The sequence below is a fragment of the Ahaetulla prasina genome, chromosome 8 (assembly GCF_028640845.1).
Source record: "Ahaetulla prasina isolate Xishuangbanna chromosome 8, ASM2864084v1, whole genome shotgun sequence".
Classification (NCBI taxonomy): Eukaryota; Metazoa; Chordata; class Lepidosauria; order Squamata; family Colubridae; genus Ahaetulla; species Ahaetulla prasina.
In genome coordinates this window covers 155,530-172,981 of record NC_080546.1, presented here as the reverse complement: position 1 = coordinate 172,981, position 17,452 = coordinate 155,530, and the positions used below count along the sequence as shown (strand labels likewise).

The 17,452-nt window shown below is 51.9% G+C and overlaps 2 protein-coding genes across 3 annotated transcripts; one reads left to right on the top strand and one right to left on the bottom strand.

The window, feature by feature from the left end:
- Positions 1 to 10,174: 10,174 nt before the first annotated feature.
- On the bottom strand, positions 10,175 to 13,458 carry AUP1 (AUP1 lipid droplet regulating VLDL assembly factor). Of its 2 annotated transcripts, XM_058193362.1 has the most exons (12): positions 13,297 to 13,458; positions 13,058 to 13,201; positions 12,821 to 12,965; positions 12,540 to 12,727; positions 12,390 to 12,462; positions 12,236 to 12,309; positions 12,033 to 12,099; positions 11,846 to 11,954; positions 11,488 to 11,628; positions 10,792 to 10,937; positions 10,613 to 10,701; positions 10,175 to 10,508 (listed from the first exon to the last, which is right to left on the bottom strand). In XM_058193362.1, exons 1-12 carry the CDS (start codon positions 13,359 to 13,361, stop codon positions 10,460 to 10,462), a joined length of 1,290 nt encoding a protein of 429 aa, XP_058049345.1. In that variant the 5' UTR covers positions 13,362 to 13,458; the 3' UTR covers positions 10,175 to 10,459. The 2 variants fall into 2 exon arrangements, with proteins under 2 accessions (XP_058049345.1, XP_058049344.1); XM_058193361.1 differs by having other exon boundaries at positions 12,540 to 12,965.
- Positions 13,459 to 13,505: 47 nt separating this feature from the next.
- HTRA2 (HtrA serine peptidase 2) lies at positions 13,506 to 17,011 on the top strand. The gene is made up of 8 exons (XM_058193363.1): positions 13,506 to 13,879; positions 13,968 to 14,172; positions 14,271 to 14,465; positions 14,600 to 14,632; positions 15,054 to 15,162; positions 15,398 to 15,467; positions 15,783 to 15,878; positions 15,963 to 17,011. Exons 1-8 carry the CDS (start codon positions 13,542 to 13,544, stop codon positions 16,126 to 16,128), a joined length of 1,212 nt encoding a protein of 403 aa, XP_058049346.1. The 5' UTR covers positions 13,506 to 13,541; the 3' UTR covers positions 16,129 to 17,011.
- Positions 17,012 to 17,452: the final 441 nt, after the last annotated feature.

The window sequence follows — 17,452 nt, the reverse complement described above, 5'->3', positions numbered from 1 at the left end:
GCAGCTGGTTTCCCCCAGTCTTTTCCTGGGGAAAAGACTGCTTGGATCACAGCCTTCGCTTCCTAGAGACAGCATCTAAAGCTCATCCCCTTAAAAGGGACCCACCAGATGCAAGCACTTCAGGAGAACCAGGCTGGGCTCAGTGGAAAGACCACTGCCCTTCCCAACCTGGAGACAGTTCTGACCTTCTGAACCCAGAACACCCTCCAGGGCCACTTCAGTTGGCAGGCTGCTCTCACAGGAGGGGAGACAAGAGCCTTTTCTATGGTCATTGTAAGGCCTGGCCCTCTTGGTCCAGAACCAGAAGCTCCCAGCCCAGGAGAGAGATGCTAGCTGACCAGCTCTCAAGCTCTCACATGGGCCAAGCCTGAATTACAGGGGCAAATTTGAGATGATTCCACTAGCTCCCTACCCCTAGATTAATCCCCTGCAGCCCCCCTCCAATTCCAGCAGAAAGAAAGAGGCCTGGCTTCAGGTGACACTCCATCCTGCATTTGATTGACCAAATCAACTCAAGTACCAAGCAACTCAGTTAAAATTGTTTAGAGAAAAGAGAGTCCCAAAGTTCAGCTTTAGTGGTCTGGGCCTGAATAGAAAGGGCAAGAGGTCATGATGGAGAAGTTCTTCCAGCTTCCAGTCAGACATGGGACCTCAGCTCTTTCCAAGATGTGGTGATGGAGCCAGAGAGGAGCATAGTCCGTCCTGTAGTGCCAGATCCCCCCCCCCCGCTGCAGCCTGTGGCGTCACTTGCTTCTTCTGCTCTTTGTAAGAGGACACACGCACCATCTCTGCAAGGGTTGTCCCCCTTCCGCCCCAGAGCATCCCCAGCCCTGCTTGGTTTCTGGGCCAGAGGGTGTCCAGCTCCTCTGATGGTCAGAATTCTTAAGGGTTTTGCCTGAACAATGCTTGATGCTTGGAACTTGCCTTCCCCCTTGGAGTGGTGTGTGCCTTTGGCCACTTGAAAGAATCTGAGGTCTGATGACACCAGTTGTCATCTCCCTCAGTGAAGGGCACAATTTGGCTGGGCAATACTGTCCCTAGGTAGAGCCAGTTGAACAATTGCACCTGGTGGATATCTATCCATGGTTCCAAAGCAAGTGGGGTGGGAGGAAGGTTGCCATGGGAAACCATGGGACCGAGCTGCTCAAGCCATTCTGAGGTTTTGAGACACACCTACTGACTTTGTGGATGACTCAGATGGGAGACGAAAGGAGAAGTATCAAGATTCAGGAGGCCAGCAATGGGCCAAGCCAGCAAGAAGAATGTTAAAAGAGACAAAGGTAAACATTTGAGTAGAAGGAATTCAAGGCAGGCACATTGGCTGGTAGGGAGGAAGCACTGGGCGGCAGCAGCAGATGCGTGTGGAGGGTGCAGACTGAACTGCTTGTTGCAACTCAACACGGGAGCCAAATAATAATAATAATAATAATAATAATAATAATAATAATAATAATAATAATAATAATAATAATAATAATAATAATAATAATAATAATAATTTAATTTGTATACCGCCCTTCTCCCGAACGACTCAGGGCGGTTCACAGCCAAGTAAAATCGACAATAAATACAATACAATAAAAGCAATGATAAAAAACTTATTAAATTTGGCCCATAATTAAAATAAAACCATAAAACCCCAATTAAAATACAAATAATAAAACTAATTTTATGCCAGTCCAGCGCGGAAGAATAGATACGTCTTCAGCTCGCGGCGGAAGGTCCGGAGATCAGGGAGTTGATGAAGTCCTGGGGGAAGTTCGTTCCAGAGAGAAGGAGCCCCCACAGAGAAGGCCCTCCCACTGGGGGCTGCCAGCCGACAAAGGCCAGTCCTTTGCTGCATAGCCCAGGTCAGATGCCGAGATCAGGATCAGCCCCTTTTCCTGTTCCGTGTTGGTCAGACCGCAGCTAAAATGCTGTGACTGGTACTCGGCACTACATTTTGGGAAGGACAGCTAGTTGCCTGCACCATCTTCACCAGTGCAGCTTTTCTTTCCTGCAAAAAGCTGCTGGCATGAAGCGTTTGTTCCTCGGGGAAAGGACCCTGATGTCTACCTCATGGCCACTGTTCTGGAGGGGTTGCCCATAACCTCCTGTCTTCTGAGATCCTTACACCTGCCCCAGAGACCCAGTCTGCCTCCTAGGTAGAGGGCTTTTCTGTGCCCACAGACCGCTGTAGATGGGAGCTCATTTGCCAGGAGGCAGTGAGACTTTCCTCCTAGTCTTCTGTTGACTTCCTGGACCCATGAAAGATCTCAGCAGCCTTTCCTGACAGTGTTTCCCCCTCCCCCTCACCATTCAGGTGAGGGTGCCAGACTTCAGCTCCAGGGAGGGCACGCACTCCATTTCCTGGCCCACAAACTGAGAATTAGAGATTTGGAAAATGGATATTTCCTGAACATCAGGACCCTCAGAGGCAACTTTGAAGTTCTTTAAAATATCAGAAGAAAGAACAGAAAATATCCAAGAGGAAATTGGGGAGCCAGATTTCCTTTATTTTAAATATTGGGGTAACGTAGGAGCAGAGATCCAAAGCTGAAAGCAGTCTGTACCCAAGCCCTTCTATCTTTCTGTAAAGCATAAAAGACCCTCTCCAGAGCATTCAGGGGAAAGCCTTTGAAAGAGGGAGTCTTGTCTCAGGAGAATCCAGAGAGGTTCTTATTTCAGTTTGGACTCAAGAACTGAACTACTGGCATCTGCACCACCACCACCACAACAATAATAATAATAATTTAATTTGTATACCGCCCTTCTCCCGCAGGACTCGGGGCGGTTCACAGCCAAATAAAATCAACAATAAATAGGTACAATACAAGTAAAAACAGTAATAAAAAACTTATTAAATTTGGCCCATAATTAAAATACATAAAACCATAAAACCCCATTTAAAATACAAATGATAAAACTAATTCTATGCCAGTCCTGCGCGGAAGAATAAATACGTCTTCAGCTCGCAGCGGAAGGTCCGGAGATCAGGAAGTTGACAAAGTCCTGGGGGAAGCTTGTTCCAGAGGGTAGGGCCCCCCACAGAGAAGGCCCTCCCCCTGGGGGCCGCCAGCCGACATTGTTTGGCTGACGGCACCCTGAGGAGGCCCTCCCTGTGGGAGCGCACGGGTCGGTGGGAGGCAAACGGTGGCAGAAGGCAATCCCGTAGATACCCTGGTCCTAAGCCATGGAGCACTTTAAAGATGGTAACCAGCACCTTGAAGTGCACCTGGAAGACCACAGGCAGCCAGTGCAGCCTGCGCAGGATAGGTGTTATCACCGCGCAGCCGCATTCTGGACCAACTGAAGCCTCCGGGTGCTCTTCAAGAGGAGCCCAATGTAGAGAGCATTGCAGTAGTCCAGGCGAGAAGTGACGAGGGCATGAGTGACCATGCATAGGGAATCCCGGTCTAGAAAGGGGTGCAACTGGCGGATCAGGCGTACCTGATAGAAAGCTCTCCTGGAGACGGCCGTCAGATGATCTTCAAAGGACAACCGCCCATCCAGGAGAACACCCAAGTTGCGCACCCTCTCCACCGGGGCCAATGACTCGCCCCCAACAGTCAGCCGCGGCTGCAGCTGGCTGTACCGGGATGCCGGCATCCACAGCCACTCCGTCTTGGAGGGGTTGAGCTTGAGCCTGTTTCTCCCCATCCAGACCCGCACGGACACCAGGACAGCACTTTGACAGCTTCGTTGGGGTGGTCTGGGGTGGAAATGTACAGCTGAGTATCATCAGCATACAGTTGGTAACTCACCCCAAAACCACTGATGACCTCACCCAGTGGCTTCATGTAGATGTTGAACAGGAGGGGCAAGAGAATCGACCCTTGCGGCACCCCACACAAGAGCAATTCTTTCCTCACACAGGATCTCCTTTACACAAACCACAAATGGAACACCTCACTGGTTGGAAGATAGAAAATGGTGTTCCTACTGCTGTTCTCCCATTATCTGAATAGATCTGTACTTCCTTTTTACTATTGGCTATTACTATTTACTATTGGCATCCTTCAGTCTCAAAAGACTATGGTATCATGCTCTGGAAACAGCATCTAGTGTGGCTAAAAAGGCCAATTTGAGAGTGGCAATCCCTTCCACACTGAGGGCAGATACATTCTGACCCCTGCCCAGCCCCCAGATTTCGCTGGTTCCGGGACTGCCTCTTTGCCTCAGCCTGCCGAATAAATGTCTCTTCGAATTGGAGAAGGCCATGCTGCATCTTTAGCCTCCAAGTTGAACGATTGGAAGTAAAGGTTTCCCAGTTGTTAATATCCATTCCCAGGGCCTTTAGGTTCCTCTTGGAGATCTCCTTATATCACAGCTGTGGTCTCCCTCTGAGGCGCTTTCCCTGCACTAATTCTCCATACAGGAGATCTTTTGGAATCCGACCATCAGCCATTCTCACAACATGCACAAGCCAGCGTTGCCATCGCTGCTTCAGTAGTGTATACATGCTAGAATTTCCAGCACGTTCCAAGACTGCGCTATTTGGAACTTTGTCCTGCCAGGTGATGCCAAAAATATATCAGAGACAGTGCATATGAAAGGTGTTCAACTTTCTCTCCTGCTGTGCATAAAGGGTCCAAGACTCACTGCAGTACAAGAGTATGCTCAGGATGCAGGCTCTGTAGACCTGAATCTTTGTATGTTCCATCAGCTTCCTATTAAGCCATACTCTCTTTATAAGTCTGGAAAATGTGGTGGCCGCTTTACCAATACTTTTATTCAGCTCGGTATCTAAAGAGAGAGTGTCAGAGATAGTTGAGCCAAAGTCCACAAAGTCATGGACCACCTCCAGTTCTTGTGCAGAGATTGTAATATGGGGAGGTGAATCCATGTCCTGACCCATGACTTGTGTTTTTATCAGGCTGACTGTTAGTCCAAAGTCCATAAGTTTTGAAGGTCTTCAGTAGAGTGAGCAATGATGGCAGCATTGTCAGTGAAGAGGAAATCCCATAAGCATTTCAACTGGACTTTAGACTTTGCTCTCAATCTAGAGAGATTAAAGTGTTTTCTGTCTGATCTGGTCCAGAGGTAAGTACCCTCTGTTGCAGTTCCAAAAGCATGTTGCAGCATGACGGCAAAAAAGATCCCAAATAAAGTTGGCGCGAGGACACAGCCCTGCTTCACTCCACTTCGAATATCAAAGGAATCTGATGTTAAGCCATCAAAAACTACAGTGCCCTTCATTTCCTCATGAAAGGATCCAATGATGTTGAGGAGCTGAGGTGCACATCCAATCTTGGGGAGAATTTTATAAAGGCCATCCCTGCTAACCAAGTCGAAAGCCTTCATAACGTCTATGAAGGCTACAAAAAATGGCTGTCTTTGTTCCCTGCATTTCTCTTGCAATTGTCTAAGGGAAAATACCATGTCAGTAGTGGACCTGTTAGCTTGAAAGCCACACTGTGATTCTGGATAGACTCTCTCTGCAAGCACCTGGAGCCTCTTCAGTACGACACAGGCAAGCAACTTCCCTACAACACTTAAGAAGAGAGATGCCACGGTAGTTGTTACAGTCACCCGTCACCTTTCTTCTTGTATAGTGTGACGATATTTGCATCCTTCATGTCTTGTGGTACTCCACCTTCCCTCCATCAAAGACAGAAGATTTCATGCAGTTCAGTGAGGATGTTCTTTGCAGCACTTCAGAACTTCGGCAAGGATTTTATCTTTCCCAGGTGCCTTGCTAGAGGCAAGGGAGTCCAGGGCTGCATTTAGTTCTTCTAAAGTTGGTTCACTGTCAAGCTCCTCCAAGACAGGCAGGCATTCAATGTCATTTAATGCATCTTCAGTTACCACACTTTCTCTGGAATATAACCCAGTGTGCCATCTGCTGTGCTCGGTCCTGGATAACCTCACCTGTAGCAGACTTCAGAGGGGTAGATTTCTTCTGTGTTGGACCTAAGGCCTGCTTGATGCCATCATACATCCCCCTTTTTTATTTATTTATTTATTTACATTTATATCCCGCCCTTCTCTGAAGACTCAGGGCGGCTTACAGTGTGTAAGACAATAGTCTCATTCTATTTGTATATTTACAAAGTCAACTTATTGCCCCCCCAACAATCTGGGTCCTCATTTTACCTACCTTATAAAGGATGGAAGGCTGAGTCAACCTTGGGCCTGGTGGGATTCTAGCCTGCAGTAATTGCAGGCTGCTGTGTTTTAATAACAGGCTATCTTACAGCCTGAGCCACCACGGCCCTTCCCTTCCACCACGGCCCTTGATGTTGCCTGTGTCAGCTATCTGAATCCGAGAGCAAAGCTGCAGCCAGTGATCGTTAGGACATTTCCTGGCGGACTTTGCTATGAGCAGTTCGCAGACCCTGTAGGTTGCGCTCACTGGAACAGGCTTTATATGCAATTAGAGCTCTCCTTTTTTCCTCAATGGCTGGCATCAATGTTGGAATATTATGCCATATGAACCCCTTTATGAAATTGTTTATGAAATTACTTATGTGCAAATATAAGCACGAGCAAGTTTTGAGAAATTGCTTATGTGCAAAAATATCAGCATAGGTAAGTCTGGCTAATTTTTATCATGTAAGCAGAAATCTGTTCGATGCCAAGGTTGCAAAGATGTTTGCCTGTAAATGTATCAACACCTTTGAGATAGCCACAGAACATTCCTTCTCTGATAAGGCTCACTTCACAGAGCTTCAAAGAAATTGCTCCTACACACAATTATATGAGATTTATTAGTATGTAGAGTCAGGATGTTTCGAGATGTATTTCTGTTTGCTGTACCACGTAGGCAAAAAGCAGAGAACAAAGAGCCACCTCATGGTAAAACTCCTCCCAAGAATCATGAGCTTTCTCCCAAAATCATAGGCTTGTGGATGTGCTTGCAGTCACGTGTTCACATGTTGAATATATGCTAATATGTAACCTCCCCTGCTTACCTTTTGTAACCACCCATTTTTACCTATACACAATAAAAGGGGGCTCTGGAATTTGCTCTGGGCTTCTCATCCCAGACTTTCTCCAGGCTCTCACCTCGAGAAGCCAATGAGTCTGTCGTTCGTTAGCAGCCTTCATGAGAAGCCCACCAAATGCTTGATGCGTCAACAAATGGTGACCCCGACGTGATTCTGTCAAGAGGAATACGTCCCGTCCTTTCTCAGGGATTTTCTTGATAGTAGCAGCCAGATCGTCATAGAATTTGTCTTTGGATTCTACTGAAGATGATGTTGGTGCATATGCGCTAATAAGAGTAACCAGTCCTGCTGATGAGTGGAGCTGCAAGGACAGAATTCTTTCACTTCTTGCAGCAGGTGGAGTAATGGATCCTAGTAGGGTGTTTCTGACCGTGAAGCCAACCCTGTATTCCGTAGACTCGTTTGATGGTTTTCCCTGCCAGAACATGAAATTTCTCTCTTTAACAGATCCCGAGTCTACCAGTCTTGTCTCTTGAAAGGCAATGATGTCCATCTGCAGTCTGTTCAACTCCATGTCAATGGCAGCTGTCTTACGTATGTCATCTATCTCTTGTAAATCGTCAGAGAGGCCGGGGGTCATTGTCCGAACATTCTAGCTGCCCAACTTTAGTGCTAAAGTTTTCTTATGTTTGTTGCATGGTGCAAAATTATCAATCTGTTTGTTGGCTTTGACCCTAAACCCCATGCACTCTGTGAAGTTAACAGACTGTGGGGGGGGGGGCAGCACCTTACTGGCTGGGGGCTAGCCAGCTTAAGGTGGGCAGTAGGTGCCCAATGAGGTACAATGACCTCTCCCACCGACGAAAGTGGCCCCTGGCGTCATGCTCTATGCCAATCAAGCAAACACTTATAACCAGTAACTGCCACTTCCCGTGTTGTTTCAATGCTGTATGCAAAGCTGGAGTGTCCTCTCCAGAGCACGAGGCCTGGGTAGATTAATGTGATCCAAGCACATTGCTGAAATAGTCGCAAAGCCGTTACGATTAGTTCCAGCTATGTCGCAGGAGTCACCATACCATGATTGTACAGTCACGAACTGCTTCCAGGACTCTGGCTCCAGATTTTGCCTCAAGGTTGACTCCTGAAGCCTTTTCCAGTAGTAGATATAGCCACAAGGCAGTGGAGGTTTACAAACCTCCACCAGGCAGTGGAGGTTTACAATCAGTTTCCCTTCTCCTAGAAGATGGTTCTGCCATTTGGGCATAAAGCCCTCTTTCGCCTTCAAAACAGTTGACCATCTTCTCCTATAACCCTGGAAAGGGGCCCTTATGAGGTGCTATCAGCTGGGCCAGCTGGACCAAGGTTTCCTTTTTAGTTGCAAAATATTTGCATTTTTTTTTGTGATGATGCTACATATTTTCTTTTTTTTATTTAAATAATTTTTATTTCCATTTTCCAACATCATATTTGCATTTTAATGTTTAAAAATGCTTTTATTTTGCTTAATAAATATTTCATTTTTGAAAGATGTTCTATTTCCCAAGGAGAGATGAGTAGAAGAAATATTTTTGTTTAGTCACAGGCCACATTGCTCTAAGTCCAGAAAGTGGTACTACTTTATTACTTTACAATTTGCAATTGTATTTTTTGCTGCTAGAAAAGCTGCCTGGCTTTGTCTCTGGGACACCCTGAAGTAGGGGGAAACACTAAGTGAGGTGACCTGGGAAGACAGGGTGGTAGTGGGAATTGCGAACCCCAACCAGGGTATAAGAACCTGGTTGGGGTTCAGTTGTGAACCCCAACCAGGGTATAAGAAAGATTCAAATTGGAATCCAAGTTATTGGAGTGTGTTGAATTTGTTGACAATTTCCAGTTTTGTTTGCATCCAGCACACTCCTCCTCAGTCCTTGTATCTAATTCAGAAGAAGCATACACGCTACTCAGTTCAGCTAGCAAAATCATAGCTTGGTGTTTATTCATCGTACATCAGAAAGTTAATGGCAGAAATGACACAAAAGGCAAACAAAATGGGGGGGACGGGGGACGCGGATGATGGACACAGACAACACAAGGGCATCAATCAGAAGCAGCAATTTACTACTTCCATCTCAAAAGCTTCAGAACTCCCGAGAGCAAGTGGGAGAATTCTCCCTCTTTCTCTCTCCGCTTCTGATGGGAAGGGAATCTTCTCTTTCTGTGAAAACACGCAGAGGGGATGCCAAGCGTTCCTCAGAATTCCCTGTGCAACAGATCAAGAGCTCCCTTAACTTTTTAAATCCAAACATTTCTCAAGTCTCCTCTTATTTTTGCATTTATCACTATCCTCACCTGAGCCCTTGGAAAGGAACAGAGCTTAAGGGAGAAGCTAAAAAGGATCCTTCCAAAAATGGCTTTGCTGGGGGAGGCTGTACCCAGAAAGCTGCTTGGGCCCGTGGTAGATGTTGAACTGCAAACCAGCCAACTTAGTTTGTACTGTGTGACCCCGGTCAGGGCTGTTAAGAACGGTTCAAGGTGCCCCACAATCCTTGAAATCTGGGTCAAGCGATCTGTAGGTAAGGTTGCCATGTACAGCTCATAAGTTAGGAACCAAATTAGTAACAGCTGAGAAATGAGACTTAACTACCATTGCCAGTAGCTCCAGCTCACATGGCTGCTGGCAAGCAAGGCAGGGAGCCCTCTGAGCATAGAGGGCTCTGGGCATAGACATGGTCAAGCAACTGATCTGCAGAGCAACCACAACTATTTCAGCTATGTGTGTGGGTTCACACAACGCTGAGCCACAAACTGGCCAACCATGGCAAAATCCAATAAATTATGCAGCCCAGATAAAAACATTAAATAGTGTGGTAGGTGCCTATTCCATGGAAACTATAACCATCAGAAGACGGGTAACAAAATTCAGTAACAGCCAATACAAAAATCCCTTCTTTCTGGCTGGCAGCAATCAAGCATCTCTCAGAATGTCCGAGCCAATTTCATGGTTCCTAAAAATTCAGAGGGTTGGTCGGGACACCTGGAAGATGCTCAGACTATGGAATACTTCTTGAGAGGCCTTTCAGTGAAACAGCCCAGGAAGAACAGGGTGGGAGCATGGAAGCGGCTTCATACTGTCAGCTCCCCATCTACCTCCCTACCGTTGATGTAAGATCAACCACTTGCACTAGAAACTTTCCTCTGACAGAACCGTCCAGGCAGTCCAGGTCAAGCTGGGGGCCACTTGCAGCACTCAGAAGCCTCCAAAGAGAATGTGATCTTTCCAGCTCTCTCTCTCTCATACCAAAAGAAGCAGCACCTGACCAAGTAGATGAGCATTAAGAGTCATGTTTATTTTGATAGTTAAAGACACCCCCCCCTCCCGGGCAGACTCTTGGGCCTGACAATGCTAGGTCCAGGTGTGGCGGTGGGAAACACAGGAACGCTGACAGCCTGTGCTTGGCTGGAGCTGCAGCCTCCCCACCTGCAGAGGCAGCCCATGGATGGCACACACAATACTTGTCAAGAGCCACCATCTCGGTCACCCCAGGACAGCAGTGATCCCCACAAAGATCATTGTCAACTGAACCATGAGTTCAAGCTAAGACGTGTGCTGGTCAGCAGCTCCCCTCCACGTGGGCTATTCCATATTTCTCTGTGTATTTCCTGTGACGAAAGAGAACAACTTCAGCACAAGGAGCCACTTTTTGCACCCCCTCAAGGGTGCTTCCCGTGCAACCCTCTGTCCACAGAAAAAGATGGTCCAACACCTTCTGGCATAGTCCCAGAGCGCTTGCTTTCGTTCCTGGAGAGAGAGCTGTCTGGCTTCTGCAGATCTGGCAAAGACCTTCCCCGATGCCTAAGGAAAACAGAGGCCCCTTTAGGAACCTGCCCAAATATGCTTCCTGCAGACAAACACCCATAGCCTTCTTGACCTGAATGCAAGTACCGGGGACATTCGGGAGGTGGAAGGATCCTGAGCACCATAGAAAGAGGGAGCTGCAGCCACAAAGCCTTCGGTCTCTGCCTCTGGTACGAAGGGAACCCGCCCCTCCAAAAGATTGGCAATTGTGGTGTCCACGCAGTTCGTCTGAGCTGAAGAAGGAAGAAACAAGGAGCTATCTTTAATGAAGATAAGCGCCAACTCAAGGTCCTTTCTCATAACCACACAATCCCTCATAGCTGAGGCTTCCTTCCCACAAGCACCTCAGTTGCACTGATGCTTTACATGTGCTTTCCCATATACGCCATTGAAGAATGAGGAACATGTGTTTAAGGAACTCAGTCAAATGGCAACGATGCACAGAGAAAATAATTGTCCACATTTTCAAAACACCCAAAATAAAAAAGGGCAGAAAGAAAAATGATGCTGTGGGAAAGCTTTAGCTCCTCCAAAGGCACCTTGGAAAAATGCTTGCTGTCTGTTCATCCTATAAGCATTGCCCTGTAATCGATGCATACTCATCCTAGGAAGCCCTGCTAAGAGCTTGACCAAGTGTCAGGAAATATGCCAAAGGCCCTCTGTGCTGCAAAAGGATACCTGCCATTCCCAGGTTCCCAAGCTGTAACCCTTCCCTTCCTCTTAGGCCCCAGGAAGCTGAAGGGCACAGCACCAAACCTGCTGCTGCTGCTTCCCTTTCCTCACCTAGGTCCTTGCGGATAGCTGCCATGGGCACCTGGGGTAGAACTTCTCGGACGCGCCGGGCCATGCCTATCAATTGTACATCCTCTGTGGAGGCCATGCTGCGAGAGACTTGAGGCCGACCCCCAGAGGGCTGGCTTGGCTCTGTAAAAGAAAGAAGGAGTGAAGCCATTTCCTGCAGGCCCCCTCTGTAGCATGGCCTTCTCTCCCAGTCATGCTGAACCTGGTACCCTCCTTGGCAGATCCTGTCCAGCTGCCTCTTCCAACAAGGTGGGACTAAAGATTTGGTGAGAACTTCCAACTGCTGCTCCAACACAGGGCAGCTGGCAGCTGCACACTCAAGGGGTTGATGCAGACTCACGTGGGGGAGGACGGGAAGCTGTAGGGTGGTGGCGGAGACGCTTCAGGTGCTCTGCTTTGTCAGCGGCTGTGAGGCATGTAGACACCACGCCCAGCTCCAGAGCTAGAAGCTACAAAGAGCAGAGAGACAAGCTGAGACATCCTGATCTTCTGAGCATTTCCCCCACCACCCCGGCTGCCATTCCTACCTCTTGAACTCGCAGGGCAAACTCTTCCTGGGTCTCCTCAGCTTGTCTGTACACAGAAGGCAGCCACCTTGAGAGGAGAGCAAGAAGCCCTCAGGTTATCAGACCGCCAATTCCTTGCCATCCTTCAGGCTGAGGTACTTCTGAGTCTGGATCCAGAGGGATCTGGTAGCCCACATCCCACAAAAATCAGAGAGATTTAGTACCTTACTTGATAAATGGTGACAGGAACGAACAAAGTCCAGAGCAGCTCAGTGACCCAGGAAGCGCCAGCCACACTCTGGAAGGGAAAGGAAAACGGGGGCTGTTGAAGAGCCACAGCCAGGCAGCCCCAAGGCCTCCTCCCAACCCCAGACTCACCACAGCCACGAAGGGCCTCCAGACCCGCAGAGCCAACGGCTGCACCGCATCCACAATGGAGAAGGGCCAGGAGCTGCAAAGGGAAGGGGTGGCGGGTGAGCCAGGCTATGGGTGCCAGGCGGTAAAGCCCCCTCCCCCCTCCGGGCCCACCTGAAACGCAGCAGGCCCACCCGGCCGTTGGTGGTCGCCTCCTCGGGGAAGAGCAGCAGCGGTGGGTTGCCGCCCTGCGAGCAGTAGCCCTTCAGCGACTCTAGAAGTTCCGCGCGGCTCTCGGCCCCGGCCACCTCCAGGAACCCGCGGGACCAGCAGACGAAACCGGCGCCGCCGTTCAGCACGGGCTGCGGGGGAGACGGGCGCGGAGCGGTCAAGGCTGCGGGGATGCCCATCCCCACCGCAGCCCCCGCCCATCCCAGTCCCGGGGCCCCGCTCACCGCGCTGCAGGAGGCCAGCAGGCCCAGGACGTTGTGGTCGAAGGGCGTGACGTGGTTGGCCACCAGGACGCGGGCGCGGGCGCTGCGCGGGCGGCTCTGCCACACGAAGAGACCCAGCACGGAGCACATGGCGCGCACCAGGAACCTGCGGGCGGAGCAGCCGAGAGCCGAGTAGCGGCGCGGCGCGGGGGCCCCGCCGAACCCGCTCCCCCCGCCCGGCCCCGGGGCCGCGCTCACCTGCGCGGGGCGCCGTCCGGGAGCGCGCAGCTGACCAGGAAGACGTGCAGCCCCACGAAGAGCCGCACCAGCAGCAGGCACAGCCCCACCGGCGCGTAGAGCAGCAGTGCCAGCAGCAGCGGCAGCGGCCCGTCGCTCGGCAGCCTGCGGAGAGAGGCGCGCGGAGAATGGCGGGAGAGCCCCGGCGGCCGGCAGGCCTCCCCTCCTCCCTCCCCCGCGGAGCCTCGCTCCGGCCTCACCGGTGGGAGTCGAAGAGGCGCTCGGGGCTGGCGGCGGCGGCGGCCGGGATGGGAGGCGGCTCCATGCCTCCCCGGGGGCGCCTCGCCGGCCTTCACGGGCGGGCCGCGGGCGCGGCGGCCATCTTAGGCGCCTGGTGGGCAACCGGAAGATCCGCGGTCGCGCGGCCCTGCCTCTTCCGGCGCCGCTATAGGGGCCAGCCCGCACTACAACTCCCGGCCTTCCCCGCGGCTTCCCCCGTCGAGCGATGGCGACAAGGCTGGCGGCAGCGGTGGCCCTGCGGGCGTTCCCTGGGCGGCGGGGGGCGGCTCTCGCGGCGGCGGGGCCCCCCGGGGGCGGCCCCCGCGGAGAGCGGCCCTCGGGTTTCCCGTCCCTACGGTGGGCGGTGGCGGGCGGGGCGGCGGCGGGGGCGGCGCTGGGGCTGCTGCTGAGCGGGGCGGGCGGCCAGGAGCGCCCGCGGCTGCCGGTCCTGAGCGCTGCCGTGCCCGCCCCACCGCCGCGCTCCCCGCGCAGCACCTACAACTTCATCGCGGACGTGGTGGAGCAGACGGCGCCGGCGCTGGTCTACATCGAGATCCTGGGCAGGTGGGGGGCGCCTGGGGGGGGGCGCGGGGCGCGGGGCGCGGGGCGTGGACTGAGCGCCGCTCTGCTTCCCCCTCCTCCGCCCCCGCAGGCACCCTTTCTCGGGCCGGGAGGTGCCCATCTCCAACGGGTCGGGCTTCGTGGTGGCGGCGGACGGGCTGGTGGTGACCAACGCGCACGTGGTGGCCAACCGGCGGCGCGTGCGGGTGCGACTGGCCAGCGGGGAACTGTACGACGCGGTGGTGCGGCAGGTGGACCAGGTGGCCGACATCGCCACCCTCAAGATCAGCCCCAAGGTGGCCCTCCTGCCTCCCCGGGGACAGGGCGGGGGGAGAGCGCGGACCGGAGGTTGGGTGGGCTGTCTGGCGCTGAGGCCGCTCTCCTTCCCGCGTAGCACCCGTTGCCGACGCTGCGCCTGGGCCGCTCCTCCGAGGTGCGGCAGGGGGAGTTCGTGGTGGCCATGGGCAGCCCCTTCGCCCTCCAGAACACCATCACCTCGGGCATCGTCAGCTCGGCCCAGCGCGGAGGCCGAGAGCTTGGCTTGGCCGCCTCCGACATGGAGTACATCCAGACGGACGCCGCCATCGACGTAAGTTCCCCGGGTGGGGGGGGATAAGTGTGTCCGTGTGGGCTGCTCGGAGTCATGCCTGAAGGTCAGATGGGTAAAGGTTTGTGAAGAAGCTGCAGCTGCTGCTTTGGCTGACCGTCTTTTCTCCTTTGCAGTTTGGGAATTCCGGGGGGCCGCTAGTCAACCTGGTAAGCTTGAGAAGACCTGCTGCCATCCTCCCAGTTTTGGCACTCCTGGAAGAGCCATTGCATGGATGCTCTTTTCCTACTCTTTTCATACTTATTTATTCAAGCAGGACTGGCATAAATAGTGATTTTAAATTGGGGTTTTCGAGATTTTAAACATTTGTAAATTTTTTTAATTTTTAAATTATCGGCCATTTATTAATAGTTTCTTTTAATTTCTTTTAATTGTATATACTCTGTATTTTATTTATTTATTTATTTATTTATTTATTTATTTATTTATTTATTTATTTATTTATTTATTTTAAAACTAAACTAAACTAAACTAAACTCCTGGGGAAGGGGGAATGACTGCTTGTTGCGCAAGAGGGCACCTCTTCTGCCGCCCCTTTCGGACACTGACCAGACCCTTCTCATCTCTCAGGACGGGGAAGTGATTGGTGTGAACACCATGAAGGTCACACCCGGGATCTCTTTCGCCATTCCCTCTGACCGCCTGCGAGTCTTTCTGGAGCAGGAGCAGAAGCACAAGGGTGAGGAGGAGCTGCAAGACAGGGTGGCTCTTGGGTGCCTCTCAAGGTGGAGTGTGTGTGTGTGTGTGTGTTCCCAGCTTTCCTCCCTCCTTGCAGGCATTTTGAATGCTGCCGCAGAGCATGCCCCCCACCCTCCACTTCTTGGCTCTTCTTCCCTAGAAGCAGTTGAGGTGGTTGGGGCAGGGTGGGGGTGGGGAGAGTGGGCCTGTACAGATAGTTGTTTTTTCTTTTGCAGAGTCCTGGTTTGGGGGCTCTGAGGGCAGGCGCCGCTACATCGGGGTGATGATGCTGACCTTGACTCCCAGGTAGGACCACTGGCATGACTTCAGCCAATGCCAGGTTATGTGGAGGGCTTACTTGCCCCAACTAAGTTCCAGCTGCCAGATCTGGCTCTTCTGGCTGGTCTCCTTGTCTTTGGCCAGAGTAGTAGCAGCTGCAGCGCCAATCTGTCTGTACCATCTGTTCTGGGTCAGTGGGGATGCAGGATTGTCCTGCTCCCTCCCTGCTTCACTGGGGAGGCCGGGCTTGGCTCTCGCGGAAGAGGAAGGGTCTGGTGCTGCCAGGAAGGGTGGCCCACGGGAGGACCATGCCTGTGATCTCTCCCTTCATTCACTTCCCAGCATCCTGTCAGAGCTGAAGGGGAGGAACCCGTCCTTCCCTGATGTCTCCTATGGAGTCCTTATCCACAAGGTCATTGTGGGCTCCCCCGCTCATCAGTGAGTGCTGGGCTGGGGGGGAGGGGAGGGTTCTTGGGTCTCCTTTGCCAGGCAGGTACCACCTGCTCTTCTCTTTCCTCACAGGGCGGGCTTAAAAGCAGGGGATGTGGTAACAGAGATCAACGGGAGGACATCCCGACGGGCAGAAGACATCTATGAAGCCGTGCGGACCCAGAGCCGCCTGACTCTGCAGGTCCACCGTGGCTATGAGGTGCTCCTGCTGACTATCACCCCAGAAGTTACAGAATAGGGGACTCAAAGCGGGACTCAGCTGCCCCAGCCCCTCAGATTCCAAAGGCTCTTTTCATTGAGTCAAGACCAGACTGGGCCGCTGGTCCCCATGGCCTTGACTGGAAAATGGATGGGACCTGGCTGGTCTCGCACAGAGCCTCTTGTTCCTCTGGTGGGTCCCTTCATTCTGGGGTTCTGGAGAAGGGGCAGTGAGCCGCTGTCTCCAGGAGCCTTTAGTGGAGAACCTCTTATCTGTCTGGCCTTTAAATGAAAAGTGACCCTGAAGGCACTTATGCCACTCCCAGCTAGAAGATTGGCAAGCAGGAGACCTTGCCTGGTGGGGTGGGAATCTTTCCTGGACTGCCATCTTGCTCAGCCTGTCCCTTGGAGGAGGGATACTCTACACGAGGTGTTCTTAGGCCCTGTAATCCAGGTATTTGGAACTTTGTCGAGCACATCCTTGAGAAGGTGACGGGAGTTTTTGCCCTGCTTGCAAAGGAACCCCACCCCTTTTCCACATGCTCTGAAAGAGAAGCTGGGGAGACTCAACTAAGAGCAGTAGTTCTGCAGTCAAAAGGACGCCATACTTTGTGCCAGCCTATCTCATCCGCAGAGACCGCCTCCAGCAGTAGTGGGTTTCAATTTTGGCCGCTACCAGTTTGTTTGTGGGCGCACATGAGCGCAGCAATTCTGCGCGTGCGCAGAGACGTCTGGGTTAGTGGTCAGAGCCTCCCGCTAATACCAGTTTGCCCAATCTGGGGTGAACTGGTACCAACCCACCACTGGCCTCCAGGCTGGGGATGTTTGGAACTGGAGTCCAGCAGTTGTGGCTGTGAACTTTGGAAAGCCCGATGTAAAGGTTGGGAGTGTGTTCGCTGAAATCAATTACATTTTTCAAGACAGCAGTGTTTCCGTCTTCCCTCTGGCACTGTTCCTTATAAGGCCTCTGTCTCCCTTCGGCTGGATGCTTTTAGGGGGTAGAAGCAGCTTTGCCCTTCTGGCGTGGAGAGTCCTCTGAGCTGTAGGAAGCCAGAGAGGTTGAATCCTGGGCCTTGGGAGTGGGGAGGTCCCTTGCCTCTCCTCCTAGTAAGACTTTCCTTCCAAATCCTGCACTGCAGTGTTTCTGCCTTGGCTAAGTCAGACAGATGTAGGACGGGATGTTTTTGTGTTGGAGGTCTGTATGCAGGCCTCCTGCAGTGCTAATTCTCATCTTAGGCTCTGTGGGTCATTCAGTAATTCAGTGGAAGTGTGTGTGTGTGTGAGAGAGAGAGAGCTTTCTTTTCTCCCCCATAATCGCCCTGCAGAGAGCCCCATGGTGGCCGGGAAGCGCCTGTTTCCCACAG

Excerpts from the sequence above, each read along its gene's own strand:
- AUP1 (XM_058193361.1), bottom strand. The coding sequence starts at position 13,361 with ATGGAGCCGCCTCCCATCCCGGCCGCCGCCGCCGCCAGCCCCGAGCGC. Across the intron at positions 12,100-12,235 it reads GTCACCATTTATCAAGTAAG|GTGGCTGCCTTCTGTGTACA; the intron begins GTACTAAATCTC and ends TCTCCTCTCAAG. Across the intron at positions 10,509-10,612 it reads CTCTGGGACTATGCCAGAAG|GAAATACACAGAGAAATATG; the intron begins GTGTTGGACCAT and ends CTTTCGTCACAG.
- HTRA2 (XM_058193363.1), top strand. The coding sequence starts at position 13,542 with ATGGCGACAAGGCTGGCGGCAGCGGTGGCCCTGCGGGCGTTCCCTGGG. Across the intron at positions 13,880-13,967 it reads TACATCGAGATCCTGGGCAG|GCACCCTTTCTCGGGCCGGG; the intron begins GTGGGGGGCGCC and ends CCGCCCCCGCAG. Across the intron at positions 15,879-15,962 it reads GTGGGCTCCCCCGCTCATCA|GGCGGGCTTAAAAGCAGGGG; the intron begins GTGAGTGCTGGG and ends CTTTCCTCACAG.